Source organism: Eucyclogobius newberryi, unplaced genomic scaffold (genome assembly GCF_026437365.1).
Source record: "Eucyclogobius newberryi isolate DKJ021-1_F unplaced genomic scaffold, fEucNew1.0.hap1 SCAF_8, whole genome shotgun sequence".
NCBI lineage: Eukaryota > Metazoa > Chordata > Actinopteri > Gobiiformes > Gobiidae > Eucyclogobius > Eucyclogobius newberryi.
Genome location: NW_027316500.1, coordinates 21529590 through 21550837, shown reverse-complemented (window position 1 = coordinate 21550837; position 21248 = coordinate 21529590). Strand labels below are relative to the sequence as shown.

Below are 21248 nucleotides of genomic sequence, written 5' to 3'. Positions count from 1 at the left end.
GGCCATATAAAATTCTCTGTATACTGACTGTTTTCTAGATCTCTGCACATTTCCGTTTTTATGCCAATGATTTTCTTATCAATAGTGTTTATCCTCTACACATGCACCAGCCCCTGCCCCAATCCATCCACATACCTCTCCATGCTCCTTATCCATCCATCCTGTTCTCCCCAAAGTGTCCCGATTGGCCCTCGCCTAGCAACCACATGATAATTTGGCATAATGTGACACCCCCTGATGCATGGAGAGGGGTTCACCCCCCATTATAGCTGCTGGCTGCTGTTTGGGCTTAAATGAAAGAAGAATTGAAACATGGAGGATGAATAGATTTGCAGAAGAGAAAGGGAAGAATTTTACGCTTGTATCTTTACATGACTGGTGTCCACCATCTAAAGCTGCCATGTCCCTTGAGGGCTTTTTTTTGCCAAGGCTTGGCAGCAATGACCAATGCTCCTCTTGCATTTCACCATATGTACTCCAATTGCATGACCAGCAGCCATGGCAAGGAGGTTTTTATCAAAGGAACAGGCATGTGAGGAGGCAGCCAGTGCTTTTAGGACCCAGTTATGAGCTCAGTGGTGCTTCTGACACACACACAGGCAGAAAGAAACACAAAGATGGCTGCTGCCTGCTCAGTTCAGCCGTTGGCGTGCAGCGGCATTTGACGTGAGAGCTGTTGATGTGAAGGGCATTCCAAATAAGTTTTTGTTTTCTCTTTCCCTCAGAATCAAGCAGATTTTTTAGTTGTCATCTCTCTCCATTGGTCCACACTATCTTAATTGAATTCCTGCTTTCTCTGATTAATTATCTCATGTTTTAGTGAAATAGTACATTTAGTGAAATAGCAGTTTGTCTTTTTACCTCTCCATTATGAGGTCAGTGAATCAAGACAAGAGCATCTAGAACAGCAATTTGAATTTCTATTCAATAGATATTTGTACAAATTATATACTACTATATATATTCACTAGTATAATAGTATATAGTGAATACAATAGTATATAATGAATAGAAGTTCCCTTGTTGAAATAATACGCAATGCATTGTAATGTTATTCATTGCGTGTGGTTCCGTAAATAAAAGCTGGACAATAGTGAGTTATTGAGCCAGTGTTATTAGTACTTTGTTACAGATCATTAACTCTCTTGTCCCTTCTTCTTCATGTAAAGAACAGTGTTCTTCACCTTTTTCTCTTACTGCCATGATCTGACCTGCTGGTATTTAACATACTCTATTAAAATAGTTTTGGATGAAGCAACAAACAGGGACAACGTTTAGGAGGATGCGCTGAAACAGTGCGTGGTCACCATGGTAACAGATCCCCTCCCCAGCATCCAAGTCCCTCCCTCTCCTACTCTCTCCTCCTCCACCTCTGTGCACGGTGGCGTCGCTGCTGCTGGTGATGCTGGTGTCTTTGCCCGGCTCACCTCTCTTGGACACGCGGCTCCACACTGCCAGCAGATGACACGAGAGGACGAGCGGCGAGAGGAGACCAGCCGCTGTCTGTCCATACTCATGTCTTTCACTTTCACAGCCAGGAGAGTGCAGGGAGAGCAGCCCTGAGCAACAACCTCTAAAAGGACAGACGTACAAAAGGATATACACTAAACTACTCAAATACCTACTCTTCTCCATTCTCCTTGTCAAGGAGGGCATTTTTCTTCCCTTTCCCCCCCTTTCCTTTTCTACCCCGATTTTTTCCTCTGAGATCCCGGTTTTGTCACTTACGGCCCCTGAACTTCTCTGGGATTTCAGGTGAGGCGCGCGTGTGTAGTGAGTGGTGTTCCTCCGTGGTTTTTGACAACCTACCATGGCTCACGCGGCCTCCCAATTGAAGAAGAATCGGGGGGAAGTGGATGTGAATGCATTAGAAGAGGAGAAGGAGAAACGGAGAAAGAGCAGGAGAGCAGCGTCCCGGGAACAAAAGAGAAAGGTAACAGGCGCGGGCTGGAGGGAGGGAAAGCTGGTTGCTGGTTGGTCCGCTGGCTGGTGGCTTCATCAACTCCGCTTGCATCACCGGAATGTGACAATTTACACTCGTTTCACTGTTCACACTGTCGGCTTGATTAAATTAAATCATAGCAATGCCACCTTAGAGCAGTAGAAAGTTTGTTTATACAAACCGATTCACTTGTACACGAGTGAACTTCACTTTTTCTCAGTGATGGGTTGAATAGGTTGCAATCGGATGACAAACTTTACTGGTAAAATGTTGTTTATTATTCAAACATTCTGGTTTTGTTGCTATTATTTTAGTGAATCTTGTGCATGTTCTTACACAGACTTTCTTTGTAAGTTCAAATGTTGAGCCACTTGTTTTGTAATTGCAAACTCGAGGTCATTCTCGCTGGTCTATATAAAACAGGTTTGCACAGATGTCACATTACACACCAGCTGAATCCACCCTTCCCCTCTCCTGACCACTTGCATTTTGTAAATGTGGGTTTTTGTGCATGGTGATTGTGTGTGTGTAGATGCACAGACAGCCATGTATAATGCATACATAACTTGATTTATTGATGACCGAGCTTTTCACATGATGGAGGTGGAAGTGAAATGCACGTGGGCCTCCCTCCTCTTTCTCCCCTCTGACATGTCAGCTCTCCCCTTTGGACAGAGAGTTTAAGTCAGGCTGAATCACCCAAAAAATCATCTGAACAAGACAGCTTCTGAAACATTACAAGCGTTTCCTTTTATGTACAGCTTTGCATTAAAAATTCTGTTTTTGTGCATTAGCTTCATTCTTGGTTTGATGTGAGCTGATTTGTCCAAGAGGCGCTCTATTGGATAACAATGACATTTCTGTACTTGGTGCCCATGGTTGCCTGGTTTTGAATTATGCTGCTGACTATGTTATTTGACCTCAGCATAAACAAAGAGCTGGTCATCATGGGGAAATCATCTCTGTAACACCTATAAAAAGAACACGTTTTATGGCATGTTATTTTAGTCTGATGTAGTCTGTGATATATATGTGGTTACACATTGTTTAAGTTATTATTGACTTCAGGGGGTGAGGGCTGTATTTATTGACTGCACGGCGTGTCATAAGGACACTAAGCCTCTCCTCCATCAGTGGCTCCCTGTCCTTCCAACAGACCTCAATGTTTTTGCCCTTTGATTCTGTCTCAAAACTGTCACTGTCCGGACTTGTCACGCCACCTTGCTGTTGTTTTCGCTCACCTTTTTCATAATTCACAGTTACAAAGCAAGAAGTCAAAGTAAACTCTGCTTGTTTACTTGCCATGGATCTTGTGTTTTAGTCTGTCCTTTTTGTCATGTTCAAATGATTGCTGTGTTTACAAATGATATCACAAATTGGTAAAGTTTGATTTTTATTTAACGTTTAGCACTTGATTAAATGAAAGCATGTTCAGGTCATTATTTTTGTCCCTTTGACTATTGTTCAGAGCCTTCTTTCATCAACCTACTGTAATGCAGGCAATGGATATGAAGTGTGCAGCTGTACTGAAAGTGTTGAGGAAATCAGATTGGTGAGGCCATACTCAAATCTTGAAATTGTACTTTATAGAACTTTAATAGAAGACAATAATAAAAAGGAAACTCTAAGCGCCTTTACTTCTAATGACATTATCTCAAGCTAGGAGCCCCAGGTGGATTCCCTGAGAGAAAGACATAGCAAAGCAAAGGTTTCCTGCTGACGTGTCCCACCTTCACACACAAAGTTATTTGTACAATATTTTGTGACATTTTTGAAGCTTAGACACGGGCACCTTTTCACCTGAACCAGCGAGTGTGATTCTAGTTGATCCATTATACATCATGTCTGCTTATTAGGGCACTGGCTCTTACAAATGATGAGTACATGGCAACTCTGGCAAGACAAGTGTTCCTCAGCCCTGAATGGACACACAAACCAAAGGCAGTAAAGTCAAACACAACAAATGTCATTCAGGTGTTGGTATGTTTGCTCTCTATTTTCAGACAAAGCTGTCATATGTGCTCTTTCCCTCTCTGCTTGTGCCCCTCCCCATTGGCCCATAAAAGATGGAGGTTAATGAATTCGGCACTCATGCATGCCTCGGCTAATTACATTGGCATTGGGAACCCCTCCCACTATTACAAAATGTTTTCACCAGCAAGATGGCCACCGGCTGGACGCCTGACGATGGTGACTTTGTAGAGGCTGCCAAGCTTCTGTTTGCAAGAATTATGATCATTAGATGGCATTTTTATTTACATGTTTGGAGTAAACGATTGACACAGGTTTTCCAGTCCAAAGTAATATTCCTTATGAATTGGAGTGCTAAAGTGGGAGTGAAAATGTGTCAAATCTCCAGGGGATCGTTGTGGCTCTCTTAAGTCTGAACCGCCCCATTCGTCAATAGTCATCAAACGAAATTGAAAATCTAACTGTCAACAACCCACTTGTTAGCGCACTCACTGTTAATGTACAGATATTATAGGCAACATTAAATACAAACAACATTACATATGCATTGTTTTGACAGCTATGCATTTCCTTGTTAATAATAATGTTTAAATGCTTTTTTTTCCTCTATTTTTTGGATCGTGTATGTATTTATGCAATTTGGAATACAAATATGTCTAATACCAAGTCAAGATTGTGCCTTGTTATCAACACTAGAACACATCTTATTGACAGTTTGTTTATGAGACTCAATCATTCATTGTCATCCTCACACCACACGATAATCAGTCATCCATAATCCTGAGGTCTACGAGATCACAGCTAACGCAACCTCACTCCACGATCTGTTCCCATTGTTCTACATTAGCTCCACTCTCTTAAGGGAAATGAGCAGGCGTAATAAGGATTGTTCTAATTATTGATCCACCACTGTGAGGGTCCTTGTGGAAAGCCGGAGGGGGGATGGGGGGTTTCTTAGGGAGCATTTCGTAAGTAGAAACCAGTTCTTGTTGGGATTTGTTGGTCCTGGCACTGGATAAATCCATTCTGTTTGATTGAGGTCGATGTAGCATTCCTTCAGCTAATGTAGCCGAGGCTAGCATGCATCAGGTGAATGACAGGCTGCGTGGGTCCTGAGAGTGTTTGCATTCATATGGGCCATGGGTGATGCTGGTGGGCACATGAGCTGTAGGTGCTGAGGAGCTGAGAGAAAAACAGAGGGAGAGATAAGATGTGGATGGAGAGAGTGGAAAGAGAGGAAAAAGAAGAGAGAGACAGATAAGGAGGAATGGAGGGAATTAAAGAGCCAGTTCGACACATGATGGTAAGCCTAAAGGTCGTTCCAAGGTGACTGCTGCATTTCTTTCTTCTCCTCCTGCACACCCGCCCATCTTGTCCTCCTTTTTCTCTCTCTCTGATATCATTTCTCATGTACTAGAGAAAAATCCAATTTCACATGCCCATTTCTGTGCAAACTAAATAGCCATTGTGACTCTTGACTTGTTTTGTAGACAGTTCATTCTGAGGTCCTATTCAGAAAACTATCCATGGTAACTGGGATGAAAATCTACATTTGAATCCGCACACCCACATCTAATAACATAAGCATCATGAGGGGGAAGAACAAGAAGTGACAATTAAAAATCTGGCAACAGTTACTATTTTTCTAATTGGTTACAGTGCAAGACAAATCCAGAATGCTGCACAGAAATACATTGTACACATTATCTATTGGTAAGAGCCACCTTAACACCCTCCCTCTCTTACCAATAAATGCCATGGTTGTGGCGTGGAATAGTCATTTTAACTGGGTTACATATAAATTGCACCCAATATTTTGGGTGAAGAGTGTAAATTATCAATTTGAGCAACATGCACTTTTGTAATAGCAATAGCCATACAATATACAAAATAGTAGAAAAAGCTTCAGTTGTAGTCATCTGGACTCAGTTTGAAAAAATAGACGTTTCGACTCTCATCCAAGAGTCATTGTCAATAACAGAATTTAGGTCGAGAACTCCGATATTAATACTGTTCTGTGGTAAGACCCGCCCATTGGGAGGAGCCTTCCTGAAGTAGATCGGAGTTCTCGACCTAAATTCTGTTATTGACAATGACTCTTGGATGAGAGTCGAAACGTCTATTTTTTCAAACTGAGTCCAGATGACTACAACTGAAGCTTTTTCTACTATGGAACACGCCTGGACGAATGAGGGATTACACCGACAATATACAAAATAGTAATACGTACATTTAAACATTGGATGCCGTTAGCTGTAGCATATTGAAGATACATCATGTCATAGAGAGCCATTTTTGATGTATTGGTTTTAGTTGTAAGATCTGGAAACCCAAAGTGAGGAGCTCATTTTACTCTAATTGCGTAATTAGTTAGAGAACCAAAACACAAACTATGGAAATATATATACATAAAGATAATGGTGACACTAGTAGTGACATATCATGTCTTGGAATGTGGAAGGTCGGGCATCATTTTTCATGGAGCTCCAAAATATTAAAACTATTTTGATTCCATTGTTGCACATTCCTGTTGAAAGAGTACCTATATTTAGAATAAAATAAAGATAGGAATTCTTATTCAAAGGATGTAAATATGGCATTGATTTTAAGAGCATAAACTGAATCTTTGAATTATTTAGAGCATAACCATCTTCATCTTTCTTATTTTTGTCAGTGCATCACATGGGGCAAAGTTTGACCTTAGAAACCACAACCTACATCTTGAAAAGATGTATTTCCTTTTATATGTTATAATTAAATTAACCAAATCCATCACTTGTTGACAGAGGCTTGGTCTGTTTGAAGATTTGTTCAAATATGTTCATCAATGTGAAAGTGCACTACAGCATGAGATTATTCACACAGTTACAGATAGTGTAATGTTGCCTAATGATGTGATTCCAGAGCTGTGTGGAGTGGGGGAAGGGAGGCCCAGGCATAGAAGAAGAGAAAGCGGGTGAGATAGGCCCGGACCAACTGATGAGGCAAGGACATAGAAATGAGCGAGTGGCCCTGGAGGGAGCAGGTGTGGAGTTAGAACAGGGGGTAAAGGTGACAACCCAAGGAAAATAAGGGGATTCAATATTAAGGACAGCACCCACAACCAGGAAGCTGGAAGGTTTGAAATATTGTACATCTATTCACGTCTATTCTAGTTAGATTTATTTTAAACATAGTATAGCTATTTGTGTATACAAAATGTTAGCTTCAATTTGTTTATTTAATTTAGTTTACTCCATTACAAATTTCAGCATTTCATTAGTCTTTCCAAATTTAATAATTACAATTTTAACCATGTTATAATATCATCAGATGGCCATATTTACAAAATATTTCATTAATAACTTGTAGCCAGTTTGCATGGTATTAGTCGCAGTGTTGCAACGGCACAGTCAAAAGTGTTGATAATAATAATAAAAAAAATAATGAGACAAACAAGTGGCAAAACTATTGATATAATTTACATATTCTGGAAGCTCACACAGAATTCTGTTATAATAAAAAGGTTGCAAACCACCATAACTCAGTGTTTGATCAAGCAACAGACCACTTCCACTGGCACTAAAGACACCAAATGCTGACTGACCATATGTGTGGCTTTATGCATATTAGGCAGGTGCTCCTCATATAGATAAAGCTTATCCTATTGAGACGCCACAGTCACGCAACACATACACACATACTCACTGCACTATGTTGACCCTTGGGACCTGGGAGTCTGTATGCCATGATAATTACTTTCTTTGGCTATAGCCCACACCTCCAACACCACCACCCATGTGTCTCCCTGTCCTCCACTTAACCACCTGCCACTCCACCATCACATCAGCCCATAACTAGAATCAGCCTGTCATCAATTTGTGTGGACTCATTTTTCTAGTGGTCGCAGTTGGAGTTCATAGGTCAAATCACATTTTTAAAAACTAATAACCAAACAAATTCACTTGTTTAACATGCACAGAAATATATAATTACACCATCTTTCCTAATAAATGTTTACCAATATTTTGATTACAAATTAAAGCACAGCCCTAGTCCTATATATTTACTCCCTCGAAACAGACGTTAACATCAGCTTGTAGCACAGAACAACTGAACCATGTTTGTGTAGATCGAAGGCAATCACACCCCCTTTTTCTCTTTTGTGTGGGGGGAAAGCACAGGGAGATCCCTCGGAAGTGGAAGGAAGTAGGGGGGTCTCCATTGGGATAGTAAAATATGTCTACCCTGCGATGTTCCAGAGAATTACCTCTGCACTGCCACCATGATAAATCTATCCTCCCTTAGTTTTAATGTAAAGAATTTATCCTTTATATTGGTGAGCTACAATTCCTCTTTTGTGGAATGTTATTACAACCCTCAGAAACACAGTACAACTCATTCTGGCCTGTTAATAGCTTCAACCACAACAGCATCCCTTTATATCACTTTGTTACAGCACATAGACTGTGTGTGTTTGCTTTAGCCCCTCAGGAAAAAGGCACCATTGCACCTTAAAGGAGCTCATTTAGCGTGAAAGGGCTGTAGTGTAATATTGCCATGGAAATTTCAGCTTTTTCACAGTGTGGGTGGCCTTAGGTGTATCAGTGATTCATAGCGTAGGTAAGAGGAGAGCGACGGTCATATTATCTTTGAAAGTCTGCAATTCTAGGATATAGCTGGCAAAATAGAAAATGTTACTGGTAGCTTCGAGGTAAGAATGATATTTTAGATAGTTATGTGATCAGTGGACAGTATACAGACTCACTTCCTTTGTTTGTCCTAACAATATGGACAGTAGGAATACAAGCAAAGCATTCTGTCCACTAACTGAATATTGAGTCATTGATAAGCAGCTTTGACATGGTATCGATGATGCTAGATGATAGAAAGGAGTTTATGTATATGATGGAAAAGTGCAGTGACAAAAAAGAGACATGTAGAAATGTCAGTTTGACGTAATGACTTTTAGTTTAGTGACAATGTACTCATAAGCTCATAAAACAGATTGTAGCTAAATCATTTCCATTTGCAGTCCCTGATATGCAGGAATGAATGAGACAATGCAATCACATTCAGTCAAAGATAAGAACAAACCACAATTCCCACTCCACACAACGTCACAAATACCTCCCACTATGAAGCCGCCAGTGTCAAAAATCATGAAATACCCTTGTCGTATGAAATATATACATTAGTTATCTTTTTGATGCATTTCACTATTGCGTCAAGTTGCTTTTAGACATTTTTGGTGTGTCCAGTGGATACGTTTGTGCAGATGTGATCTTTTATTAACAATGACTGATGGACAACAAACAGAAATGTTCAGAATACAAGGCATTTTAAGCAGATGTATGGGTGTAATGAAGCCACCACTAATCCTTAAAACATATTTGGAATACGATAAAGGTTTGCCCCATTAAAAGCCTGTCCATGTTTTGATGAAGTCAGAGGTAGTATCAGAACAGACATTTTTGTCCCGTGTGCTCTTCTATTCACTGCCACAAATCCATCACTAAAATAGCAGCAAGGGCAATACCTGGGGCAAGGACTGACTTCGAAAAAAAACAAATGACTAAACTGGAAGAAATTCAGATCAACAGTCATACTTTGAGACAATCTTAAAGGAAAGAGTCATACAACGCTTTCTACTGCTGAAAATGGGACTATTAATGCAGTGATGACCCAGGGGAAACTTAATCCCAGCTGTATCCGATTTGACATCAGTCCTTATAGACGCGTGGGACTCTTCTCTGACTTGCATTATCTGAGTCATGCAGAATTCCCTTTCATTCCTCTTCCTCTCCACAGCACCTCTGTATTTCTTCTGATCTGCAACTTCCTGAAAATAGTGCCCCATCCCGAGTCAGAGAGCTGCTGTGTTGACTAATGCACTCTTTTGGGTTTGACGTAAAAAGCGATGGAAACCTTTCATCTTTGCTCTCTGTCATGTTTATTCCTTTGTATTTCTATAGAGAGATGATTCACGTGACGGATGTATCCACACCTGCTCCAGCTGTATGTACCAGCCACACTAGAGGAGCCCAGAATATGCCATTATATGTATTTTAGCTTTTAATTGTCTTATGTGATGTTGTTCCCTATTGGGGTCATTTTTTACTTTACTTTCATGCATTTGTGTATACTCACTGAGTCTTCTTCTCATAAGCTCACTACCTGACCTCATGTGTAATCTCCGTCTCCAGTAAGTGCTCCTCAGTGTAACATACTTTTACTTTTTACTTTTTCATTTAAAACTTCAGACCGTTGCAGGGGTTTTGTATCCAAAGAAATATTTAATACACATGCATTATTTTATGTATATAATTAATTAACTAAAATGTCAGTGCTTAGTTATCCACAATTATTTTTAAAAGTCTCAATTAAAGGGACATTTTAGAATCACAGATTTGGTCTTGCAAAAGGCAAAGTGCTCTGTGCTGGCCTCATGGTTCTGAGATCAATTTTCGGTTCGCCACTCTTCATCACAATTTTATGCTGCTTACTTTCCTGTCCAGGCAAGCCCAGGGGGCAGGAGGAGAAGTCACACAGTAGGTTATACCAGCTCAACAAAGGGAAATGAGTTGTTTAGCAGAACAATGTGACTCAGGATGTTTGGAGTGCTGCTGCTGACGAGGTTGCTGTCACCCTAAGTGTATGTGTGTGTGTGTGTGTGTGTGTGTGTGCTGACTGGGGGATGCTGTCAGCTGTGTGTCAGCCATCTTGACACCTACAGTGCACTTTCTGGGACCATCCACTCCTGACAGCCAAATAGGTTTGTACACAATCAAAAACACACTGAATCTGCTGAGATGACTCAACAATTGGATAAACTAAATGTAGGAGAGGGGCACAAATAAACAAGTCTAGATTGTAGAGAATCTTACTAGAGATTCTACATTTCTAAAAACTGTGAATATTTGACTGAGAAGTGTGCAGCCATTTTGCTCTTCTGGACTGACTGGTTGAGTGTTTACCGACGCTGCTCCTGCAGCTTGGAACTCCCTTCAAGTGGACTTTGAGGTTGGGAGAACTGGTCTATCTTAGGGGTTTTTGAGCAATTTGAAAAAACAAAGAGAGTTTGATTTTATGATTTGTGTGCTGTCGCGTCTTTACCATCGCCCCAGGTCAGAGTTCTTACCCTAATATGCTAAAGCATATTAATAAAAATAAGTTTGGAGTATAGATTTAGCATATAATATTAAATGTAGCTGTCTATATTCACAACATTCTCATGTTTCAGTTCTTAATATGACCTGAATAATCACAATTACAGATGAACCAAATAGTATTGACATCCCTAGTTGATTTGCTAGTAAACGTTTGATGTTGATGATTTAAAAACTATGTTTAGGGATAAGAAGATTCTGATGCTGTTATACTATATATAATTTTCACAGATCTGTTGGCTGCCAAAAAGCATCAATGCTAGAGCCCAAATGTGTATTGATTCTATTATGCATTGCACATGTGTGCTTGTCAGTGCTAATATCAGTGTGCACCTGTGTGCTTGTGCATGTGAGGAATCCGCGACACTAAAGGCAGTTGAAGGTGAGTGTAGTGTGGGGACGGGACCAGAAAATAAGACCTGATTGAGATGTGGCTGACACTGCTTTTATTCCATGTCTACAAAAATGACTGCAAATCCGTTTGTCATTTGTCATTTGTTTTTGTATCATATATTGACCAACACACTGCCAAATTAAAAGCCTAAATGATATCTGTGTGTGTATGTGTGTATGTGCGTGTGTGTTCTTGTGTCTGCTGAGGCCGGGCTAACTGACTGTACCCATCAGTCAAGGTTGTGTCTTATTATAGGTCATTACTGTCCCTGCTCAGCTGTGACCTTGATGCTACCTGCTCCAGTGTGTGTGTATGGTAGGCCAAATGAGTGTGTGCTCATGCAGGCTGCTAAGTGTATTACAGTGCTCTGCTGCATGCACAAAAAGCCTGTTCGGGACTGCTTATTGTGCTTTTACGTCACTTTGGGTTGTATGCTCGTGTAACCTTGATGAACAGTTAGTGCTGCTGTGTCTGATGGATGGATGGACACTGGAAGTCACAGAGGGTCAACATACAGGCTCACACTCACTCAAAATATTCACAGGACAGACTGACCATGAGTGAAAGTGCTGCCACTTTTAAAATGTGGGCAAACATTTGGATATTAATGCTTATTGCTGTCGTGACACATATTCATGTGCAGTTACTGTCGGGATCACATGCAATGGTATTTATTTATTTATTTGTCTATGGGAGTTTTTATTTATTTATTTATAGGAGATCTTCTACTGAAAGTGTTTTTCAGACTTCCTATAAGTGATCTGTTCTTCTGTATCTACCTCTGTATCTACCTGCGTTGCACCAATGAAATTTCCCCATGTGGGACAATAAAGGAATATCTTATCTTATCTTATCTTATTTAGAGTGTAAATGTCTAGTTTAAATACATAACACTAAATATTAATATTTAGACTTAAATGCTTTATTTATCGATACTGTATCTTTATTTCAGACTGTTGTATCTGCTTAAATGTTTGTGCTTGTAGTGGTTTTTTAAAAAGTATTTCTGATGTTTTTGTTGTGCAAGTTTTTTTTTTTATTTTATGTCATGTATCATATATTGTAAAGAATATAGCATTTATATTCCCTGAAAAGTGCTTATCACAACTATATATTTAAGGTGAAAGGACCTGCACATGGTTAGAGAGAAAGGCAACTGTCACTTAAGAAAATTCCAAATTAACTTTACCATAAATGCATAGTTTGAACACAGACAGACATCATTGCTAGCACATGAGCAATGACCTTACTTATTTCATGCCAGTCCTTGAGTTGCAAGTGAGCGTGAACCAACTCAGGGACCACAGCATCACGTCGTCATTGCTCTTCTTCTGTGTGTCTGGTTCAGATTTCATCACTCCACAGAAAGAAAATAGCCAACCAAAATGAAGCTGTAGAGATGAAAAAAGAGAGACTTTGTGGATCTTCCTGCCCCCCTCTCTTTATCGATTTCAGTGTCCCGTGCCCTCAGCTGTGGCAACGACAGACAGACGCTGCCTATAATCTTCTACAATAGAAAAATAGACTTAAAGAGAGGTGTTCTTTCTTTTCACTGTAAAAAGGCTTGTGGTGTTGGATTTTTAGCTTCTGGTGTATTATTCCCTTGACCTAAATCTACAGCCTCATAAAACAGGCCCTTGACACACATTATAGTGCATTTTGGGTGACACTGACCCAAGTTTAACCCTAAGGTCATCTCATCATGATAGAGGGTCATTGACTAAATATTTTTAAAAACCCCAAAGGCAAGTTATTTTTCATACTACATTTCCAAATCACCTGTTGTGTAACCAGATTCAGGAAAGCTCCCCCCTTTTATACACGTTTTCACTAATCTACTTGAGTTTGTATGTGGGACAGCTGGCCGTTACATTTAATGACCTTCTGTTTGCTGAGCACTGACGCCTTCATGTGAAAGGTCATTTCTTGAGAAAAGGTCTTTTAATAACCCTTTTTATTCATAGACTGGGATCCTTTCAGATTGATAAATTAAGCTTTAGCGGTTGCTTTAGAACAAGGTACATAATTTTTGACTTCCCTCCAAAAAATAGTATAAATAAATTAAATATATCAATTATTTCACCAATGCTCTTCTTTACATGAAAAAATATAGTAAAGTCCAATGCCATAATTTCATATTTAACTAGAACAATTCAGATCCATCCATATGTTAAAAATAAAATAAAGGGCAAAGAAAAAGGGCAACCCATGCCACCTCACACATTCCCTGTACTTTTTCTTCAGACCTGAACCCGCGGGCAAAGCCCCATGAGGAAGGATTAGAATATAGCACTGTCCCAGTGTGTGCTTTGTGTGTCAGTGGTGTGCATATGGTGTAGGTGCACATTCGTGACTGTGTAGTCACGGGTGGAGGGGTGGGGGGGGTTCAGAGGGGACAGATGGCCCCGTGCTCTGCTGCGTTCTGCCTGCCAAAGATTAGGCCAAAACACTTCATTCTGCTCAGAAGTGGCATACAGGCCCGAATGAACACAACTGTGTCATGCATGCTAGTTATGATCATGAAATCATACTTCTATGTTGACAGTGCAATATTTATAATGACATTGTGTGGGGGTTCTTTGTAACAGAAATTTAACCCTCAGCCTTAGTTTTTTATATTCTTTCTCACTGCAATGTCACATATGCACAAAAGCAGGGCTGAAATATTCCATGCTTTTGCTCATGCCACAAAATATTACTGAATAAATCTTGTCTGTCTCTTTAATGTTGACCTTGCAAACAACTGGTGAATGTCCTGTTGTATACAGCTCTCTTGTCCCTTTAAAATTGAAATAGGGAGTCTGCTTTGTTGTATGTTACGCTCTGAAGACCTTCCATATCCTATTCATACAATTTATGCTAGAATTAAAGGTGGATAATAGGGTTTGATTTATTTGTGATAAAGATGAATCACCGCTTACTGTTGATTAAGTGGTTTCATTTTGTTCTTGTATGAGCTATTCTGAAGAGGGGGGAATTGTTTAATGAACAAAATGCAAAAAGACACTAGGAAACCATGAATGAAAGGGTCCAGTCGTTCTTGTGGAGGATATATTTTCCATTCTGTGTGACATCTTGAAACAATCCTCGATTCAGAGTCCTAATAATAATTAATCCCTCATGAGTCTTCTGACTCTCATGAATGATTGACTTAACAAATAATTAGTAAATAATAAGTAAATACAACTAAATGGCCATAAATTGACTTAATTAATCATGCAATCAACCATAAATATATCAAATCAACTGACAGTTTCTTCATATTTCCATGAATGATATGCTAAATTCAAGCTCCAGTACAACTCCATAGCTTTGCTTAGCTCATGCTTCCTTGTTCATTAGATAAAGCAATTTCAGTTCATATACGGGTTAGTCATTTGTGTTGCATGCCCCATTACATACAGAATTCAGAAACCTCCATATAAAAATGTCTTTGCTGAAAACTCCATACCCATGAGCCACTAATATGTTAAAATAGTCCAGGGACTAGTCAGTAGTCCCTTTAGTCCAAGGTTAATCTATGGACAGGAATATTTTTGTTATAGCATCATTCCTCTGTCATTATATGTGAAAAGTATGATGTACCTGCCTTGAGTGTCCACCAGAGTCCAGTGTTTGCCTGCACAAGGAGCGAGCCGCTGTGGGTCATGGTTAAGCTGTAGAGGAGATACAGTGGAGGCGGGGCTTTGAAAACAGGTTCTTATTGGCTACATAGATCTTATTTTATACTGATTTGAAACGCGATCATTGTTCCGTATACCCTTGTCTTCTTATTATTGGGTGACTTTTAATGGGACAACCATTGACCCAGACACGATGCACTGGTGTGTGGATTTCACCTGTACAGCTGACTAAAGATAGTTGGAGGAAATCCAATTCGACTTTCAGGTTGCCCCCACATCGAGCTCTGTCAGCAGTATTGTAGACAGATAAGAAAGAGACAAGAGATCAGGCTAATATTTGTAGCAGTAGTAAAACCGGGCGGCTATGGGAGGATTGTTGCAAATGACAAAGATGTCGCTTATAAGGGTTTATATGGACCTCTGCAGAAGATTTATTATTATCATTAATGAAAATTTCACAGTAACTCGAAAGACTTTACTTATTTTTGTTTACAATTAAATACACTGTTTCCGAGTACTTTTCAGTATAAATATTTTTTTAATGAATTCCTATGCAGTTGTGGTCTTGTGAATGCACTTTGGGTCAGATAAATGCTCTGATCATAGATACTGAATAGTTTCGAGAGCGTGTGTCTGTATCCTCTCACTGTCCTCTTTAGTTGCACATCTCTTTGGTCAAATAATGTCTTTTTATGATAACAATTCTAATATTTTTGGAAGAATTTAAGATGTTGACAAGTTGAATATTGTGGTCTAATAAGAATACAAGATAAAGTAAAAAGCATTGTGTCAACGTAGGTTTAAACTGGCTATGTGGGACATCATAGTTTCCTGGTCTCTTTAATTCTATTTTTTGTGTTTTTTCTCAAGGGAAGCTGGACAGAATGAAACATTTTGGTATATAGTGTATATCAAAAATAATTGATTCAACTAGAATATGTTATCAAAGGTATATAAGGAAATTTTGTGCATAGGGGACTGCAATAGTTTGTGTATTTGGTGTTTTTTATAACTATAGTTTTGTATTTGGCTCCACGTAGCAAACATTTTCTACTGAACTTGTGGATCCTGGGTGCAAGTCCAAATCCAGGCACTATACCTGTCCCACTGAATGAACGGTACTAGTAATTTGCATATGGCTTTTAAATGAAAAGCCCAATGTCCTTTAGTACACAGTTGACCAGTTTTGCCCTCTGTTCATCTGCATTCTTTCTGTGTCCTAGCTGCTTCCTGTCTTATCCTCAGGCTTCCCCTCTGGTTTCATGTCCCTGGTGACAGAGGGAGCTGTGCCCTTGAGCAGTGTAGAAAAAGCAGTAAATATCCCTGCGTTTTGTGGATGTGTGTGTTCTTTTGTGTGATCCTCACAAATCCACTGGCTACTCCAAGGAATTGGACTTGTGTGACATTTTACTGCGCCTCTGAGGTCTCTGAGCTCACTCTTTATGAATGTGACACTGGGAAAAAACAAGTGGGCTATACTGGGATCTTATGGGATGCCAATGTATCATTATTGAAAACGCAATTGGCTGAAATTATTTAGAATACATGACATTGACGGCAAACAACAAAATACACTGTTAAACCTGCTCTAGTTCAGATCTTTTCAAACATGGACATGTGTGTGATTCTTGCATTGGTTTACTGATTTCACTATAAAAGGCTTGTATTCCAGGATACATTTCAAATGTGCACTGTGATCTGAATTTGATTTACTGGTAACTGCAAATCTAATCAAAAACACATCACAGGAGATGTATTTAAAGCAACGCCAGATAAAATACAGAATAAATTCATATGTCTCCAAGATTTTAGCTTCCAAACAGGTTTGCTAGTATTCCACTATGCCTTATTTAGTTCTGCAATGAAAGTCAAAATTCCATGCAGACTTGTGAGTCACTGGAGAGCACAACTGTGTCAATGAGATAATTTTCCTAAAGTAGGCTTGACTCTTTTCTTCCTTTGTTGTAACCTCACCCGTCACCATGGTAACCGTTTCCATGTAGACCCGTGCCATAGCGTGAAGGCGTCGACCAATCACATTTGGGGCTCGTCTCTGCTGGTCCAGAGCATCTGTCACTCCTTCTGTGGGTGCGCTTTCTGAGTTCTTCTGGTACTACCGGCGTCAACTCTTTGTTCTTTGGAAACTACAGGACATACCCATAGTGCATCATTTCCCATAATCCCCCTGGAGTCGTAGCTCAGAGATAAATCCTCATATCTGCATAATAAGTCTGATTTATGAATATTTGTGGCCGCAGAGGAGCAGCATGTAAACTATAAATAATATGAACTGCAATGATCCTTTATTATGGAGATCCTGTAGGAACAGTGCATAAAGTAACATGCTCAGTGGTTTCACGCAGTTTATAGCATTTGCTTTGTAATATTCTACATTTTACAGATTCTTCCTGTTAACCTACTTTGTACAGCTGTAACAAATTGTTTACATTTATGCTAATTGGAGTCATACATTAATGATTCTATTGGGCAATGTGTTAGTACTTTTATTTAATAAATGTATACTTTAATTAATTTTTTTTTTTTTAAATGATATTCTTTAATTTCCCTCCTAATAATTTTAATAGGACTGCAATCACAAGTTGCAGTAGTTTTCTTTATAATCTATTTTTTTTATTTTGTTATTACATTTGAATCACATGAAGCCAAACCTAGTACTTTACATATTCATACAGGAAGTCTTGTATTTTTTTTTGTAATAATTTGAACTCATTCCTGCTCTGTGTTAATAATAATAATAAAAACAAATATATAATGATAACAAATTATAATAGTAATCTCAGCATGTTTCAATCCAGATAACTCCACATTTTTGGTGACTAACAATTAGCAATACATTTGAATGGTCCGATTGCAATTGAGGATAGTTAACCCTGTATATTTATTCATCTGATAAATAACGTCTCAGATTGCGTTTTACTTTTATCTAGGTCAAAGTATTTTATTAAAGTCCCACTATTTTGGAAATGACCTGAGTCTGTGGACACTGGTACAGGTAGACCACTGTGAAGTGAGAAGTGCTCCTGGTTTTGTGCACAGAATGCCCCTCTGCATTTCTCCCTTGAGCCTGTACAAATTGCCCCTAACTTCATGAGCACTTTATCAGAAGCGCTGCTTGATCCAGCACATTCATGAATAGGATTAGTTGGGTGGTATGAGGGGGTGAGGGTCCCATGCTTCGGGGTGCTGCTGAGAAAACAGAGGGTGTCCCCAATACAAAAGAGAAAAGCCCCTAATCCTATGTCCAACTGCCCCCATTAATTGAAAGGGATGCCCTGTGTATTTTATTTTGGCTACACTGAGATTGCCCCGGCTGATTCTATGCCGGCAGGTATGTCCACATGCTTTCCACCCCTCACACCGAGCTTTGTTTTGGAAAAAAGGGCTGATAAGCAGGATGACAATAAAGCGGAGGCAACCAGCGAGAATGAGTGGGTGGGAGACAGGGTGGGCGTTGACATGGGCTAGTATGTGCTTCAGGGGGGAAAATCACTGTTGCACTTGCACTGGCTCCAGCCCCTTTTAGTGTAAATGAAGTTGAAGAGGAAAAAGAAGGAGGGAGACAGGGAGACACTGCCCGATGTCTCTTCTGTTATGGTGAGTGCAGCATCATTTTATTCCTATAGATGCTTTCTGGGGCAGCCGGGACCAGCTTCTGCACAGCGCGGTGGGGATTTACTCCTCTTGTTGACACATAAAACAGCTCAAGCTCTGGGGCAGGGAGGGGAGAGAGCGCGGGGCGGATTTGGTGTGTGTCCTCTCCACGGCGTGAAAGACAAGAGAGGCGATCTGCTTTTGTTTGAATCACCACACCGCGGGGACCTTTCCCTCCTTCTCTATTGCCCCGTTTTTCTTATACCAACTCGATACTACAGCGGAAGGAAGTGGTTCACTCCGCCACCTATAGGGACAGCATTACTCACTTTGATATTTTCTTTTGCCATATGATCTGATGTTACCTTTAGCTGGAGTAGGATGGAGAGCTAAGAGGAAATAAGCTAACGGGCTGACTGAATGGAGATCAGGTTTTATCCCTTATGCTGGGGAGACAGTGGGAGTGAGTGGTTTGAGGAGACATGGCAGTAGAAGATGGAGCAGTGCAAGTGAGTATGGCTAATAGCAGTTGTTATGAGCTACATTTATCAGGGGTTGTGTTGCTGAGTGCTGTTAAATGTCTGTTGTGGCACAGTGTTATGGTCATGCAGCTAACTGGTCCTCTGCAGCAGCCAGGGTTTAAACCATGCATGTTTGTATTGTGTAATGGACTGTGCAGCAGGCTCAAGCAGGGCACAGATGATTGCATTGCAACTTATGTGGCTGGTATAATGTATAATGTGTGGCTGGCAAGGTATCTCAAGCAGCTGGTTAGTTTGTCATAACTTGATTTAAAAGCAGGTTGACAATTTTCTTTTTAAATGTATTTACTTATGTCAGTACAGGTTTCCAATATTTCTCTTGTTGTGGGGCTGATAACTGATATTTGCTTGTATTGATATACAAATTTTTCAATCAATGGCAAGGCCCACAAATTGAAGTTAAGACGTAGTTACCAGTATATTTAAGTATAACAACATGTATTTTATGTATTATGATGATCGTGTAAACATTCAGCACCTCTTCAGCTTTATTGTTCTTCTATTTGAATTACAAAAGAAAGAAGGAAAGAAATAAGAAAATGTTGTTGATGTATTGGAAAATTACCTGATAACCTCCAATATCATTGATACCGATATTAGCGCCAGTATATCGCTCATCCCTCCTTAACGTTTATAATCAATACCAATATTATATGTCACGTGTGCTCTGAAAAGTAACTCACATTGATCATTCATATACCTACAAGATGTGCTCAAGATGTGATTCTCTTCTATGTTTACTGTGGAATATGGCTATTAAATCAGTTCATGTGGAATCCAGGCCTAAGCATAAATGAGAAAGGAGTGTTTTTCTCCTGAATGTGTTTGACACAGTTGGATGCCATGGCTAGCTCTTGCTTTGTAAAAGCCACATGTTTTGTGTTGTTAAGATATAAAGTTAGACAATACAAGCGGGGTCACTCCCACTTCCACTCAGACATTGCCCCAGAAAGGCAAAGCGCTGGCATCAACTACTACTATGGCTGTGTTTGTCTAGACTCTGAATACAGCTTACTGCACAATTTGTTAAAGTCACGATCAATGCTGCACCGATGCCATACACATCCCTGCTGCCATTGTTAATCCGTTTTTCCCTTGAGATGACATACGCGTACACTTGTGAATAGGTTTGGCTTTAAATAAATAAACACTAACAGACTCAAGTACATAGATTTGCTATTTTGTACATCAATTAGCATGTACATCCATCCAAGTACTGTGTCTACATGTCTGCTCGGTTACCATGACTCCTTCCTACCACCTAAAGACATGTGTTGACCTATTAGTAAATCTTAGTTGCCTGTGGTGAGCATCTGGCAACAAATATTCGTCTGTCAATTTGTTGTGAATCTAGCTGACCATTCTTTCTATCTTATTGACTGAATTCATGAAGCAGCCTTTTGAAGTGAACTTATGCCATTATTTGATGTATTGTAACAGCCTATAATAGTGTTCCATGTTGCTTCTGAAGATAGCTGCTATAGCCTGTGGCATTTTAATTTGAACTGTGCATACTGATACCAGCTACCAGCCTGAATATCAACTACATTCTAACTTTTATGGAGATATAATTGGGAATTATGCAATAATTCCCGGCTTTAGTAGCTTTATGTGTCACATTCCTTTCTCTGGACCTTGTTCCTCCTCATCCTCATCATTTCAATGTAGAGCTAGATTAAAGCTTAACCTAGTCTTTAATGGTCCCATTTTCTTTGAACCTCTGCTGTGCGTGGGTGTAATGATATTTCTCTTACTATAATCTCCCGCCATGTCCCATGTAATGCGCCATTCACACCAACCTGAAGAACTGTGGTTAGAGATGGGTCTGTGGTAGAGAGAGGGCCATGTTGGTCACTGTTTTCACTGCAGGCATTAAGGGATAAACTAGCAGCCATGGCGGGTGACTTGCTGAAGACTTAACCTAATCTGTTGGCACTTATGCTTGGTAAGAATTAATATTAAACACATGGCTTAAGATGTTTTAAAATGATGAATCTTAAATCAACTCCATTTTTG

General features: G+C 39.7%; 1 protein-coding gene across 12 annotated transcripts in view; it reads left to right on the top strand.

Annotated features, from left to right (window-relative positions):
* Window positions 1-1795: 1795 nt before the first annotated feature.
* LOC140351322 (ankyrin-3-like) overlaps window positions 1796-21248 on the top strand; it is a 65540-nt gene continuing 46087 nt past the window's right edge. For 10 of the 12 annotated variants that reach the window (XM_072437125.1, XM_072437122.1, XM_072437117.1 and 7 more), the window contains exon 1: window positions 1796-1933. In XM_072437125.1, coding sequence (XP_072293226.1) covers window positions 1811-1933 — 123 coding nt within the window. In that variant the 5' untranslated portion in view covers window positions 1796-1810. Of the gene's footprint in view, window positions 1934-18563; window positions 18694-19028; window positions 19200-21248 lie in introns of those variants that run through there. The other 2 variants (XM_072437112.1, XM_072437113.1) reach the window with 2 other exon arrangements.